Genomic DNA, 15965 nt, shown 5'->3' on the forward strand with positions numbered 1-15965 from the left:
GTTGGCTGAGGATGACCTTGAACTCCTTCCTGTTCTCCCTCCTACTTCCACCTCCCTTGTGCAGCGGTTGCAAGCCCTGCACCACCTGCTGGGCTGCTTTTCGGTGCTCTTACCTTGTGGAAAGCTTTAAAGAGATGTCCCACCTGCTGGGCTTTATTGCGGTGGGGGGGAGGGGGGGGGAACCTTAGGAAGAGCTCCCACCTGCTGGGCTTTATTGCGGTGTTCTTAACAGGGGGGAACCTTAGGAAGAGCTCCCACCTGCTGGGCTTTATTGCTGGTGTTCTTAACAGGGGGGGAACCTTAGGAAGAGCTCCCTCCAGATTGACGACTCTTTGAGCACACAACTGCATGCCAATAACATGAAATGCCAGACGATTATTAAGAGGATACACGAGCGAAAAGTGCTTGTTCGGCCCAGCAGAATGTGCACAAGCTGTGGTCCAGTGAAAAAGATAAATCTACAAACAGACATTGTGTTGGCAAAGAGAAAGAACATCCAGGATTTCTTAAACTGTGTGGCTTTCCTTAGGAAAGGAGAGTAATTTAATTTCCTTTTTTTTTTTCAGTGACTACACATGACTTCTGCGACCAAAAAACAAGTTGATTAAATAAAGTGTCAGGCGGTGGTGGGGCACGCCTGTAATTCCAGCACTTGGGAGGCAGAGGCAGGTGACTCTCAGTGAGTCTGAGGCCAGCCTGGTCTACAAAGTGAGTTCCAAGACAGTCTGAGCTGCTCCACAGACTTGTCTTGGAAAACAAAAACAAACAAACAAACAAACAAAGCTAAAGGGTTATCAAGATCACAGGCTGCTTGCTAATCCAGAGGATCAGGTTTTAAATACCCAGATGGGGGCTCATATTTGTAACTCCAATCTCAGGGCATCCCAGTGCCCTCTTCTGGTCTCCAAAGGCACCAAACATACATGTGGTGCATAGACATACAAACAGGTAAAACATCCATACGCATAAAAATACTCAAATAAAATTTGAAAAAAAAATTAAGGCCTGGTGCTTTCCTGGTCCCTTCTGTTGCTTTGTTTTAAATAAAATACCCTGCCACTTTTGCAAGTAAATAAATAAAGAAAGCAACAAGCTATTCTCTCTCCCCTCTGCCTTGAAAGGGCTCTGAATAACTGAGAAACATACCGTTGCATCATCGGACCCAGAAGCAAAGGCATCTCCACTGGGGTAGTATCTGCAGAGAGAGTTGGCAGAAAGTCTGTTATGGGGAGCAGCCATCCCCAGCCACCGACCCCCGCCCCTAGAACCCCTAGGAAGGCATCCTGGCTCAGGGTCTCCGACCCAGAAGCTGCACTTCTGGGATTCAGGAGGACTCTTGCACAAGCTAGAGGGAAGTTTCATGTGGTGTGTCCACCAGCCTCTCATGTTCCTCCAGCAAACTCGGGACAGCGGACTGCCTTACAGAGAGGTGTGCTGAGAGCCAAATGCCATAACCCACATTCACCGTAGGCACGGAACAAAGCAGGAACCCTGGGATGCACCTGATTCCCCAAGTGTGGCTCAGAGCACAGGCACAACAGTCAGACAGACAGAGCCACCTCAGCGACTAGCACTGTCACTATGTACAGTGCTTTGGGCAGGGACATCAACTTTCCCAGCCTGGTTTCCTTATCTGAAAAGTGAGGGTAATAAAGCGTGTCTTCTGGGTGAAGATCTAACAGGGCAGGGAGTCCCAAGAATTGGCAATGCTATCAAATAAAAAGCAATCAAGGAAAGGTGGCTGTGGCTGTTCCCACTGCCACTTCAGTGCTCAGCACGGAGTATGGATGCTAGATTATAAACCAGAAGCAGGAGTGGAGTAGGGTATTTATTTATTATAGATGGGGTCTCATGTAGCCCAGGCTAGTCTTGAACTCTGTAGGTGAATGACCTTGAACTTGTGATCATCCTGCCTCCACCTCCTCTGTTCTGTTCTGAGAATACAGGAGTGAGCTGCAACACCTGGTTCTACCCCACGCTAGAGAGAGAACTCTGGGTACACTAGTTAAGCATTCTCCCAGCACAGCATCCCATGAACAAGTGTCTTTAAGCCCTTCACTCTGCCCACACTCAGAGGCATCCCCACCTCTTTCAAAGCATCTTCTTTCTGGTTATAAATGGCCTCCACCCCACAGTTTGTCCATGGGGAGATTATAATTAAAAATACTAATGAATTGGAAACTTTGTTATTTTTTCTTAATGCATACATTTGTGTAGGTGTGTGTGTGCGTGCATCTAGAAGGTGGAGGACAGTTTCAGTTGTCAATCTCAGGATAGACTAATACCTCTTTCCCAGGTGACCTCCCAAATTACAGAGAAGGAGCAGAACGACATTATCCTGACCATTTGTTCAGGATGGCATCAGTTTTGTCTCAAAAGGCTAGGTGACCACCTTCTGTGCAGCAGGTGCCAATTGTAGCCTAAAATTCTAGCTGCCATACAATGTAAAAATCTGGTCCTGTGTAATGCGACCCTCCACTTTTGAGTGGGGTTGTCAGTGACCTGGAGTTCACCAGTCAGGCTAGATTGGCTGGCTACTCAGCCCCCAGAAGTCTCTTATCTCTGCCTCCTCAGGGCTGGGATTATAGCCACCTGCTACTATGCATTTTAATGTGGTTGATAGAGATCGAAGTTGGGGGGCGTTTGGAGAGATGGCTCAGTGGTTAAGAGATTGAAGTTGGGTCCTCAAGTGATTTACCAAATGAGCCTTCTTCCCCTGGCTCCAGTAAGCTTGATTTTATAGAGTTCTGACTCAAGAGGATGAGAACAGAAATGCTGGAAGAAAAATGCCCACGATGTTTAGCTGTCTGCCCCACACCATGGTGTGACTGTATTATGTGGGTCTTTTTAAAAACACGTGTGTGTGTGTGTGTGTGTGTGTGTGTGTGTGTGTGTGTGCGTGTGGTGTATGTGTGTGTTAGGTTATGATCACGTGAGTGCAAGTGTCCGAAGAGAGTATTGGATTTCCCGGAGCTGGAATCAGAGGCAGCTGGGGGTCACCTGACGAGGGTGCAGGGAACTGAACTCAGAGGAGCATGTCTGGTGTTTTCTCATCAAGAACAATGGCAATTCTTAGGACTCTGAGCAGAAAGATGTTTTATATTTAGCCATGGCTGTGGCACCTTCTGAACATGTGAAGTCCCAACTCTTTTCTGGAACCTCATAGAGCTCTCTACCAACCAAACTGTCTAGGGTTTTCTCAACTGAAGTAGCCCCATGCAGCTTCTGCCCAGCTCCCTCTACACTTCCTCTAGCCTTCCCTGTCTAAACAAATGGGCCACGGCTGACGGTCCCGATTAGAGACTGGGGCTCCCTGAGCACAGGGCTCTTACAGTGTAGCTCATGTCACCCTGATGCCCTTCCTTAACAATTTGAAAGCCTGGCTCTTCAACTTAAAATCACCTTCTCAGAGGCAGTCACCCTCTAAGAAGCAGCCCATCCACTCATACCCCTGTTCTATTTTCACCTCGTTGTATATGTGTGTATCTTTTTGAGTCTGGTTTGTTTCCTGAAGGGTAACAGAGGCCTTGTCTATCATGCTGTGATCCGACTTCTGAGGAAATGCCTGGCATGTATACACCTATTAAGTATGGTCAAGAAATACTGGCTCACTCAGGGAGGATATAGGTTGCTCTAAAGCAAGTGGATTAAGTGTTCCTGGAACCTGGAACCTTTCCTGTTAAGAAGCCCTCTCTCTTCAGGTAGCCTCTGGGATGTGTGTGCGTGCATGCGTGTGATCTACACCCCGGTCAAGCCCCAGGACAGAGAATCTCAAGCATTTTGCTCACTGACCGGACACTGTTGACGTCAGATTCATGAGTTTCAAAGGCTTGCACACACTGGCCAGAGCGCATGTCCCACACCATGGCCTTCTTGTCACAACCCTGCAAACAGAAGATTGCCCGGTTAGTTATCCACTGCAAGTACCATATACAGACAGGGATGAGCCTGAACAAGCGCCTCCACCCAGTGAGGCTGAGGAGACAGAACCGAGGGATCTCAGGATAGAAGAGTGGGCAGGTTTTTTCATACACAGACACACACACAGACACACACACACACACACACAGAGAAACACACACAGACACATACACACACCCTTAGTGTCTTTCCTTCTTTTGTGCATCTCTGAGTTGGAGCAAGACCTTCAGGGTTTCCTCCCTCCCTCCTCCTGGGCTTTTCACTCTCCTTCACTCCTCTTCCATTTTCTCCTTTCCCTTCCCTAAGCCCATAGCAAGCAAATGGTGCATGTGGTGGGGGTGGGGGAGCCCAGGCTGTTGACACTAAGGGATAGGTTGGAGGCATCAAAACCAAGCAGCCAAGAGTCTTGGCTTTGTTGGGACTGCAAAGCCAACCCTCAGCAGTTAGAAATGGGGTTCCTTTGGGTCACCTGTACCTCAGCAGCATGTCAACCTGGGAAACAGCTGTCCCACGGCCTCTTCATAGGCCTGCCATTGAACAACTGGGGGCGACAGTAGAAAGTCACCCCCCTCCCGGGGCCTTCTGCCTCAACCCTGAAAATTACATGCTCTCTCTGAGTCAGTCATAAACCATAAGCAAAAAATTTTCCATATTTTGCTATCAAGATGCTGGGAGCTCTTTGATAAATTCCCAGAGCCTGAATAGCAAAAGGCATTCTCTCAACAGTTAGATGAATTGATGGCTTAAAGCATTCAAGTTAGTTGGCTTCAAAGGTATAAAGAGGTCCAGTGACATCTGAGGAGCACCTGTTCTGGGGTATAGCGCCCTGAGAATTTCACTGAGGACCGAGACAATACAATTCAAGTATCTCCAACCTCCTAGTGGACGCTAAGGTGAACTGAGCTCACGTATGCAGAGACAACATAGTCTACAGAGAGAGTGGTCACTTCAAGAGAGCAGTGTGGTGGAGCAGGGACGATGCAGTTATACAAAGGCACAGGGGGAAGGCATGTATGGACGGCCAAAATGAGAAGAAAGTCAGGATCTCTCCCCATGAGCAATGGGAGGCTCTTAATGGCTTGTCTCCCAAGGCTGTTGCCTGAGCAGCTCGCAGTAGAGAGCTTTGTGGCATTTGGCTACAGAAATTACCACCGTCTCCTGACCAGGGGAGACAGGTTTGGGAGCTGGCATCCCTCCCAACCATACAACACACGCTACAAACTCTTTCATCTAATGTGGGTACCATCTGGGAGAAGGGGCAGCAAGTGCTATCGTGAAGTATGCTAAGCTTCTAGATGAAACCAGTTAGGGTCCATGGACACTGATTCCTATAGTTCCCCTTCTGTTTCCTGCACCCAAGGGCGAGAGAAGGATGGTGACCAAGAGATGTGGGATGGGAGTGTTTCCTGTGTCTCTCCCACCCCCAGCAGCCTAGTGATATGCCAGCACTAGCTCATCTTAACATGCATTGTACATGCCCAGTGGCCTACAATTGAGCCCCGAGTGGCAGCATTCGAACAGAACATTCCAGATCTCCATTCCAGGGAGCTGAACAGTTCCAGGAAAGAGACAGGACCAGACCCGAGGACAAAGAACTGCCAGCATCTACCTCCCTAGTGGATAGAAGACCCCAGAGGTTTTCCTTGTCTTTACCCCAGACACGAAGGTGTTTCCAGTTTCTGAGGGGGCCAGGTCCAAGCAGAGGACGTCAGCCCCATGGCCATGGAAGCTCTGCAGCAGCTGTCCGCTCTCCACATCCCACAGGGCGCATGTCCCATCACCACTGGCTGTCAGGATCTGCGTGAAGAGAGAGAGTGCTGAGGAAGGTTACTAAAGACTTAACCTTCCCCAGAATACAGAAGAGCGCGCGCGCACACACACTCACACCCAGACACAGAGGACAAATGCTGAGAAGTCAGAGTGTGCGAGAGTTTTTTTTTGTTATTTGTTTCTTTTGTAAAGTGCTTGCCAGGCAAGCATGAAGACCTGAGTTGGAGCCCTGCAGTGGTTCACACTTGTGATTAAGACAGATGGGTCCCAGGTCTTGCTGGACGACCATCCTATCCTAACTGGGGAGCCCCGAGGCCTAAAGAGAGATCCAGTCTCAAAAAATATGGCAGATGGCTCATAAGGATCAACCACTGAGTCTGACCTCTGCCCTCCACATGTATGCACATGTATGCATGTGAACACATTCATGGACACATGGACACACACACACACACACACACACACACACACACACACACACACCACCTATCTGCTTGCTCCAGGAAATACTCTTCCTGGAAGACAGGGCCAGCCATATAATAACTTACTTACCAAGGTTAACAGCTTGATCACCAGGTCTCACTTGAAGACCCTCGGCTTGCTGGGCTTCCAGCTCAGCACTACCAGGTCCTAAACCAGGTTCCTGTCTGCCGTGCAGGTTTGTATGGCTGACTCAACTATGAGAGCAGTCACAACCCGCCAAAGACATGCAGTCGGCAAGACAGGGCACAGACTGAATGATGCCCATAACATTTTGTTCTTGCCTTTTTAAAAAAGGCTTTTTTAAAAAAATTATGTGTGTGTGTGAGGGAGGGAAAATGTGTATGTGTGTGTGTGTGTGTGTGTGTGTGTGTGTGTGTGTGTGCCTTTGAGAGTAGAAGTCAAAATTAGGAGTCAGATCTCTCATAGCTGGAGTTATATGCGTCTATTGGGATACCTAAGCTAGTTATGAGGCCATTTTTCTAGCCTCAACTTTTATTTTTATTTTTTAAGATTAGAGTATAAGGGCTGAAGAGATGGCTCAGAGACTAAGAGCACTGGCTGCTCTTGCAGAGAAGAGGGGGAGTGGTGTGTGGTGGTAATGGGGTGTTTGGTTTCCTGCAGGGGATCTGATGCCCTCTTCTGGCTTCTGTGGGCACTGCATGCATGTGGTACACAGACATACAAGCAGGCAAACACTTAATATATATAAAATAAATCTGAAAAGAAATGTAAAAATGAAAGTGTAAAACATGGACGGGGAGATGCATGCAGTGCTCAGCCCTGAAGCCCAGCAGCTGTGGAATGCTATGCTGTCTGCGTTACAGGCTGTACTCTACCTTCATCCAACTGAAGCAGCGTGCTCACTGCATCAGCAGAGTTTAACTCTACCCAAGTTCTCCTGCTTTTCCTTTCTGATTTTTTTTTTTTTGGTTTTTCGAGACAGGGTTTCTCTGTGGCTTTGGAGCCTGTCCTGGAACTAGCTCTGTAGACCAGGCTGGTCTCAAACTCACAGAGATCCGCCTGCCCCTGCCTCCCGAGTGCTGGGATTAAAGGTGTGTGCCACCATCGCCCGGCTTCCTTTCTGATATTATTAAGAAGCGTGACCAAGGAGAAACAACCTCTGGAGCCTGCAGCACACAGGGCACGCCTTACCCTGCAGTTCCCAGATGTGCTCTACAAGGGGGTGCCCTGGGGTGATGTGAGCACTTACCTGCTGCAAGGAGGTGCCCCGGGGTAATGTGAGCACTTACCTGTGCAAGGGGGGGTGCCCCGGGGTAATGCAAGCACTTACCTGCATGTCCGAGTTGGTGAAGCTACAGGCAGACAGGTAGTTTGTGTGCATAGCGACAGACTTCTTCTTAGCAGCCATGTTCTCATTTTTGTCAAATGTCAGTGGATACACGGAACACTTATTATCCAGACCCCTGGCACACAAGACAGAGGAACCAAAGGCTGACACGGAAGGACAAGCAACATGCATCCTTTCTCATTTGTACTGACTTTGCAAACTTCTTTTTTTCAGCAGCATCTTACATTAAAAGCTCTCCGCTTTGACTCTGAAGATCTTCTAATTTATACTCAAACGGAAACAAACCCACAAATATGAAACTGGGAATTCTTTTGGATCCACAAACAAGTGTGAGGGAGCAAACGCAGAACTATCTAGATGCAGACATGGTATTTAATTCTACATAGATCAAGGTACACATTTATATCTCCCCCAAAGAGAGAGAGAGAGAGAGAGAGAGACAGACAGAGAGAGAGAGAGAGAGAGAGAGAGAGAGAGAGACACAGAGAGAGAGACACAGAGAGAGAGACAGAGAGAGAGAAAGAGAGAGAGAGAGGAATGTACCACAGCACACATGTGGAGTCAGAGCTCCACTTTCAGGAGTCAGGTCTCTCCATCCACAGTGGGACCCAGGGACTGGACTCAGGCCACCAGCTTGCACAGCTGAGCCATCTGTGGGCCTCTGTCCAGGTTTTCATGTGGGTGACGGGGTCTGAACTCAGGACATCACATTCCTTTATCCACTGAGCCTTCTCCCTGGACTTCTGACTGCTTTTTGTTGTTCACGACAGCTCTTGGCCAGCTGTTTCTAAGGGCTGCTCATGCTGAACTTAATTGTGTTTCATAGTTAGAAAGGACAGAGATCTCTGAGTTCGAGGCTGGCCATGTCTACAGAGTGAGTTCCAGGTTAGCTAGGACTGCACAGAGAAAGCCTGTCTCGGTGGGAAAGTACAGGCCTGTGTCAGAAATGTTTTTGGATCATTTGGATTTTGGAATACTTGACTATACAAAGCAAAACAGTATTCTGTGGCTAATGGACATTTGGGAAACTTACCCACAAGCGATGGCACATCCCGACGGAGCGTAAGCGCACGCCATCACCCACGTGCAGGGCATGGTGACAGCATGCTCCTGAAACATTAGTACAGTCAGCAGTGAGTAACAGGCACTTCCACACAGGTCTTAATACAAACACCAGGGTCTCTACTGGCTTGTCACCGTTTACAAGGCAGTGGCAAGGGCTTCACAAAGTGGGCTTCGCACTGTTGAGGGGGCTTAGCTGTCCAGAACAAACCATTTGCCGGGGGCCTGACCACTAGTGACTCTGTCCTGGAAAGTGGCCCTTGCTAGACCAAGGTATGCCTCAGCTGCTGACCGCATCTACTAACACATTTAATAATGTACACTATGCACTTGGGTTCCCTTTCTATGGTGAGAAACAAGCCTTTCTTTCCAGACAGATACGGATGCCCACACTTAGCATATAGCATATCTTGTATGAATGCTGTGGGCCCCGGCCTGCATCCATGCCTACATTTAGAGTTCTGGTCTTTACTGTGTGGAAACAGTCTAACCTTAGATCTACCTGAGGTGTGTGCGCCAGGAGCACTCCTGCCTTGGAGCCCACGCCTCAGTGTTGATCGGATCCGGAAGTAGCATCCTTCCTTACTCTATGTGTGCATTTCTATAGAGCCATGGGCTCTGGCTAGAGGTAGAGATGGGAGAGAAGACAGAATTTTGATCCTCTTCATGATCACCCAGAAGGAAAATAGCAAACACGGTCAAGCATGGGGGATTGGCCGGTTTCTCTCACTGTGCCTGTCTGGTCTGGGACTGGTCCTCTAGGGAGTGAGGCTGGGGGTGCTGGCGAGTTGCTGTTTTCATGGCATTCACAGGGTTCCTAGAGGGCAGTACGGCTGGGAACCCGAGGCCCAGGATGTGGTGGGGAGGGACGCCTCACCTTGTTAGTCGTGAAGGAATCCCACACAATCACCTTCCCATCCTGGAGAGAGAAGAAACAACAGTTCAGGGTGGGCACCTGCCAGTGCGTTCTTACCAGAAATGGCCCAGAAGTCCATGGAACACCGAGTCCTCATGGGCAGCAAGGGAGGCAGCTGAAATCCAGGATGATTAAGACCCTTCCACTTAGGGAGGAAGTGGGGCTGCGTTTTTCAGAGAGCTCTATGAAGGCTCGGCTCTCCGCTTTACATTTTTTGTCTGGGTTGGCTTTGACCTTGACCTGTAGCTCAGGATGACCTTGAAAGTTGGATCTGCCTGCTTTGTGAGTGCTGGCTGGGCTTATAGGCACGTACCACTGTGCCTGATTCAGGCTCAACTTTTTAATCCCTCAAGCCATTTGGAAGTTCAGGTGGTAAATGAGACAGGGAAATGGGCTAGGAAATACTTCTTAGGGCAGAAGCAAGATCAGATGGCAAAGTGACAGATCCTTTCTCTACTACATCTGGTGGGAGAAGCCAGGATAATGCTGAGTGTCTACAGCCGAAGTGCATAGTCTGGGGCCTTTTAAGATCCCTGGGCTCAGGTAAATGGTCAAACAGTTCACACAGGATGGATTAGAAAAGCCAACCACTCACCATAGGACAGGGGCTCTGAGCCTGCACACCAGGGGCCTCAGCACCTAGAGCCCACATTGCAGACAGGGATACAGAGTCAACGTGGTGGTTTCCTCTGCCTCACTGCCTGCCATTTCCCACCGCCTACCCACTGTGCACTCTGGAGTCCCATCAAACTGTGATCTTCCACAAGCCGATGTACTTGCCAGGCGCCCACATACCTGGGGAGAATTTACCTCCACCCACAACCCCTATTCCTACTCATCAGGGTGATTAATCTCCTTTGTTAAAGGCAGAAAGTTGCTGATAATCCAAAGACTGTTCCAGAATCTTCAGTGTTTCCAGCCTCCATCCAACACTTCCACCCATATCCCCCCGTCTCTCTCGAGCAGAGGGGTTGCATGGAGTGTACTCAGAAGGGGCCATGTGGCCTTGCCTCCCCTTCCTTCTCCAGTAAGAGTGGCACACGAGGGGTTGGGGTGTAGCGGCGTCACTGGGGTGCTTGCCTGGCATGTATGAAGTCTTGGGTTCGGTTCTCAGTGATCCACAAACTGGGAGTGGGGGAGCACACCCGCAATCTTAGCACTTGGGAGGGGGAGGCAGGAGGGTCAGAAGTTCAAGGTTATCCAAGGTAACAGTGATTTTGAGGCCAGCCTGGGAACAGGAGACCCTGCCTTTTAACAAGGAGGCAGGTGAGTGACAGGAAATCCCCCACACTTGGTATGCTTGTAGAGATTTAAAAGTCAAATAGCTAAGTAGCAACTTCTTCATATAAGAAAAGACCAGGCAAAAAGGCACTAAGGTGGGTAGGGCAGTTGAGGGGATGAGGCAGGGGAGTGAATGGATGAGGGCAGTTTAGCCTACAAAGGAAGACCTTGTCAAAAAAAAAAAAAACCAAACAACTAAACAGTAAATAAAGTTTAATTAAGGTAATGATTGAAACGGGAGTCAAAACTCAGTTCTATTCTCTGGTATTTTTTAATATGTATGGGTGATAAATTTGTTACTGGTATAAAATAAAAAGCAAGCGCAACATGACATGCTAGATCTATACGTCACACGCCACACTAATAACACTTGTCCTATCCAGCATGCGACTGACAGATGCCACAGCAGGTGGGTCACTGGAGCATGCACACTCTCTTTTAAAAAGATTTCCACTTACGTATTTGGGTGTGTGTATGGGGGGGGGGGAGGGAGGAGAGAGAGGGAGGGAGGAAAGGAGAAAGAGTGTATGCATATGTGCATGTGAGTGTAGTGTCCACACAGGCCAAAGGAGGTCACTACATCCCCTGGGGCTGGTATTATAGAGCACTGTGAGCTACCTGAAGTGGGTGATGGGAACTGAACCTGGGTCCTCTGCAAAAGCAATACAAGTATTTCCACTCCAGTACATGTACAATTTTATACCTACAAAGGTTATTAAGGAAAGATAAACCCTTGTCTGGAAGAGGTGAGCCAGATCCAGATGTGTGGGAAAACCTTTATATATACATATACAAACAAACACACACATACTATACACATACACACACACACACACACACTGTATATATAATCTGTCTATCTATCTGAGTCTGGTCTATAGAATATATAGGTTCATAAGTTTCTGTTTGTTTGAGACAATGTCATATGTAGCCCAGGCTGCTCTTAAATTCATGTAACCAAGGGTGACCTTAAACTCCTGATCCTCCTGCCTCCATCTTTGAGGTGCTGGGATTGTAGGTACATGTTACCATGCCTGGTGGCGATTAATGAGAGACCAGCTCCACTAAAACAAAACTTTCTGAGAAGTGTTTCCTCAGGTCGGCACATGGATGCTGTGGTCCAGAGACAGCCAAGGTTGTACCTCACGCTGGCAGCTGAACTTGGTAATGTGTAAGAGTCACTCAGGTGGTACTGGTTTTGAGGGCACAGAGGGTCATGGAGAACAGCCGAGGCCTGGCACTATGTGGCAAGGCTGGGACCCTGAAGGAGAGAGAGGTCACTGGAAAAGTTCAGCCTCGGCAGCAGTGGCATACCCAGGACTGAAGGAGTCAGAAAGGGAAGTTAAGGCATGCCACCATGCAGCAGTGTTACAGGCCCTGATGAGAGCCCAGAGGAGGTTCCTGGAGAAGGTGCAGCCAAGTTGCAGTGGAGAAACCAATGTTTTGGAGATGCCAGTACCACGAAACAACCACCAAGGACAGCAGTTGAGGCACGGAGGTGGCTTGAGTCTAGGAGCAAGTCAGAACACAGTGATCCTTTATAGCCTGTTTCGGTGCCTGCTTTCAGGTCCACGTCCTGAGTTCCTGCCTGCATCTCCTTCAAGGCTGACTGTGATTGGAGCAGGTAAACTGGAATACCACATCCTCCCCCAAGTAGCTTTTGGTGCCAGGGCTTTATCACAGCCATAGAAACCTAACTAAGGCAATATCTAACCTAAAACTATACATACAATTAATTATTAAGCTGAAGGAGTCAGTTTCCCTCCTTATTTTATCAGAGATGTTCTATGTGCCCAAAACGACATGACAGGAAAAAATGGAAGGCCAGTTCCAAGGCTAGGTCACAAAAGAGCTCTGGCTGCTTCTGTTTCCCTCTCTTGGGTCACCTGCTATAAGGGAGGTCAGCTGCCAATGGCCATGTGAGCAAGGCATCCTGAACGGTGTCACACAGACAGCCAACTGTAGCCACACCTACATCTTCAGCAACCTCACAGTGGAGTAAGAAGCAATGCCCAGGTGTCCAAATCAGAAATCCTGTGACATATGACACCCTTGTGTTAGGCTGCCTCATTTGGGGGTAATTTAGTTCAGTGCTGGGGATGGAACCCAAGGCTTTGTGCTCGTCTGGCAAGTGCTGGACTTCAGAGCTGAATCTTCTATCTCAGTTTTGGGGTGATGTGTTTATGCAGCAAGGGACATATAAGATATAAAAATAAACTGCATAAGCTATACAAGAAACTATGTATTTCAAATAGTTACATAAATTTCTTATTATTAAGCCCAATAAGAATCAATAAACCACTGAGGTGTGGTGGCACACACCTTTAATCCCAATACTCAGGAGGCAGAGGCAGGTGGATCTAAGTTCAAGGCCATCCTGGTCTACATAGCAATTTCCAGGCCAACCGGAACTACATACTGAGACCCTGTTTTATTTTATTTTATTTTTTTATTTTTTATTTTTTTGGTTTTTTTGAGACAGGGTTTCTCTGTGGCTTTGGAGCCTGTCCTGGAACTAGCTCTGTAGACCAGGCTGGTCTTGAACTCACAGAGATCCGCCTGCCTCTGCCTCCCGAGTGCTGGCATTAAAGGTGTGCGCCACCATCGCCCGGCATGAGACCCTGTTTTAAAGAACTACACTTTTATAATGGAAAAAGCCATTAGTGGGATCTCACTCATTTATGGCCCCGCTTGAGGTGGGGAAAGACCTTTATAAATGGCTTCACTCACAAAGGAGACCCTGTGACATGCTTAGGGAGAAATGATTCTGAATGCACCATCAAAGGAGTCAGACAGAGTCTAGAGGATTTCTTCCATCACTAATTCAGAGCCAGTGACATTCCCCAGGGTGTCGGAGCATCTGTCTGTCCAGTGCTGGGGATCAACCCCAAGGCACTGCTCGCCAGACAAGGGCTCCAACACTGACATATGACTTCAGCGCTGCAGGAGGATTAACTCGCTCACATCCCTTGGAGAGTAGGCAAGGTCATAAAGAGGGCCAGATGGCTCTTTCCTTCTGAGCTGTGTGATCGGAATACTGTCTCACCCTGAGTGGATGTGATAACCTCGTGCAGTACCTGTGACGAGCTCACGACCCTCCGCTTGTCTTTGCACCAATCCATGCACAGGACTTTGTTTCCGTGGCCTTTGAGGGTCCTTCTGGTCTTCATGACGAACTGGCCCAGGGCTTCTACCCGCTCAGCCACCTGGTGCACTGCAAGGACAAGGCCACAATCAGTTCTGTTTCCCAGGGCCAGGCTCGGGGCCACAGTGGTCCCAGGAACGTCTCTGGCTCCCTAGCGTCCTCTTCTTGATGTTTAGGCCTTGCAACACTTTCTCCTAAGGTTAGAGAGTAGAGGTAGCACAAGACTACTTGATATTTCTGGAGCACTATGTAGACTTTCCTCTTGGCCCTGATAGACGGGCAGAGGAAACAACAGGGTAAGGCTGCTGTCTATGTGGAACAGGCAGAGACCGAGGCTTAGACAGACTTGCTGGGAGCCAGGCTGGAACTTGAGGATTCTGCCTTTCGGGGTGTGTGTGTGTGTGTGTGCGCGTGCACGCCAGAAGACAACCTCAGGTGTCATCCTCAGGAACAATATTTGAGACAGGGTCTTTCACTTGGCCTGGAAGTCACCAATTGGGCTGGGTGAACTGGCCAGGGATCCTCGTGTCTCTAGTCTCCATAGCGCTGGGGTTACGAGCACATGCCACCACACCAGGCAGTTTTATGGGGTGCTGGGGACTGAACTCAGGTCTTAGTGCTTCCAAGGCAAGTACTTTACCGAGGGAACCATCCATCCCCAGACTCTACTGCTTTCTGCTCACAAGGGAAGCTGACTTGATCAAAACCACCCCACACTGTGTACCTTGCTGCCTGGCAGTAAGCTGAATGTAACTGTCCCTGTGCCTGTCAAAGCCCGGGGCATGGTGGGAGCTGCAGGAATCATCGTACAAACACTAATCAAATGATGACCGTGTGAGGCTGCTGAAGATTAATCAACACTGTCCTCAAAGTCTGGACAGAACCTCCTCATGACCTCACTCTACCAGGTCAGATTTCCTCCCCACACAGTCTCTTGGGGGCTGGGACCTGTGTCCTTTTCCCTGAGGCCAAGAAATAGCTCAATGAGCTTAGAGAGGTGTGGCTGATGCTAGCCAAGACTTGGTGAGGAGATGAAGAGCCCATTGTGAAGCCCATGGGAGACAAAGGTCGGCAGGGTTCAGGGGCTCCTCTCCACGGGAGGCAGCTGAAGGGACCGCTCTCTTGTTGGTTAGTGGTTGAGCTAGGATAACCTGGGCTCCTGAGCCTTTTGGCAAGCAGGAAGAAGGAGGGGTGCAGCTCAGGGAAGGCCTGGTTCCCACAGTCAGGGCGGTTGGCTGTTGAGCTATTCTTCCACGGGAAGAAGCAGGGGCAGGCTGATCTACGGCTGGAAGCCAGGGCTGTGACAACTGTGTCTCTCATGGACATCTTCCCTGCCTCACTTCTGGTGCTTTTACCTTCCCTCTGGGTCCAAAGAGTAGTCTTATAGAACCATAGTATATCTTATATACTATATATAGTATTATAGTATTTAATATATAGTATATAACATATCTGCATGTTATATATATTATATAGTATATATAATCAGGAATTAGTGATAGCTAACCTACAGGCCTTGCCAAGCTGCGTTACCCAACACCACCCTTTGCAGCAAAGGCAAGCTTCAGGTCATTCAGGGTATCCCTCGGGGCTCTCCAGTCCCTGTCTGATGCTCACTCATGATGAGATTCTGCCCAGGGACTCTTATCAGGAACCCCACAGATTTTTAGATTTTTAGAGGCACCTGCTACCATCTATCGCTCTACCATTGATGGTGACTTTGACCACTTGGTTAAAGTTGTCCACCAGTTACCATTTCACCTTCTATCATGAAAAAGAGAGTCTCACTTAACTCAGGCTGGTCACAAGTTTGCTACGTAGCTGAAGATGACCTTGAATTTCAGATGTTCCTGCCTCCCCCTCCCCAGTGCTGGGGTGACAGACATGTGGTCCCCTGCCTGTTTATGTGGCACCTTGTCCACAGAGGCGAGCATGCTGCCAGCTGAGTTTTACCCCCAGCTCCAACAACACCCTCACGGGACCACGCCCTGACAGCCATTCCCGCATACCAGCTGGCTGTCGACTGGTGATTTTCCTGAGCCCATCCTTCCTTCCACACGCAATGGCTGCTTTCCCCA

At 48.9% G+C, this 15965-nt stretch overlaps 1 protein-coding gene across 1 annotated transcript in view; it reads right to left on the minus strand.

The window, feature by feature from the left end:
- The window catches only part of Gnb5 (G protein subunit beta 5), a 32213-nt gene that overhangs the window by 6436 nt on the left and 9812 nt on the right, over positions 1-15965 (minus strand). The window contains exons 2-8 of the mRNA XM_013346422.2: positions 13820-13956; positions 9423-9464; positions 8517-8593; positions 7466-7598; positions 5575-5718; positions 3793-3884; positions 1147-1195 (exon numbers count right to left, since the gene is read on the minus strand). Of these exons, the coding sequence (XP_013201876.1) occupies positions 1147-1195; positions 3793-3884; positions 5575-5718; positions 7466-7598; positions 8517-8593; positions 9423-9464; positions 13820-13956 (674 nt within the window). The remainder of the gene's footprint in view (positions 1-1146; positions 1196-3792; positions 3885-5574; positions 5719-7465; positions 7599-8516; positions 8594-9422; positions 9465-13819; positions 13957-15965) is intronic.

This window comes from Microtus ochrogaster, chromosome 5 (genome assembly GCF_000317375.1).
Source record: "Microtus ochrogaster isolate Prairie Vole_2 chromosome 5, MicOch1.0, whole genome shotgun sequence".
Classification (NCBI taxonomy): Eukaryota; Metazoa; Chordata; class Mammalia; order Rodentia; family Cricetidae; genus Microtus; species Microtus ochrogaster.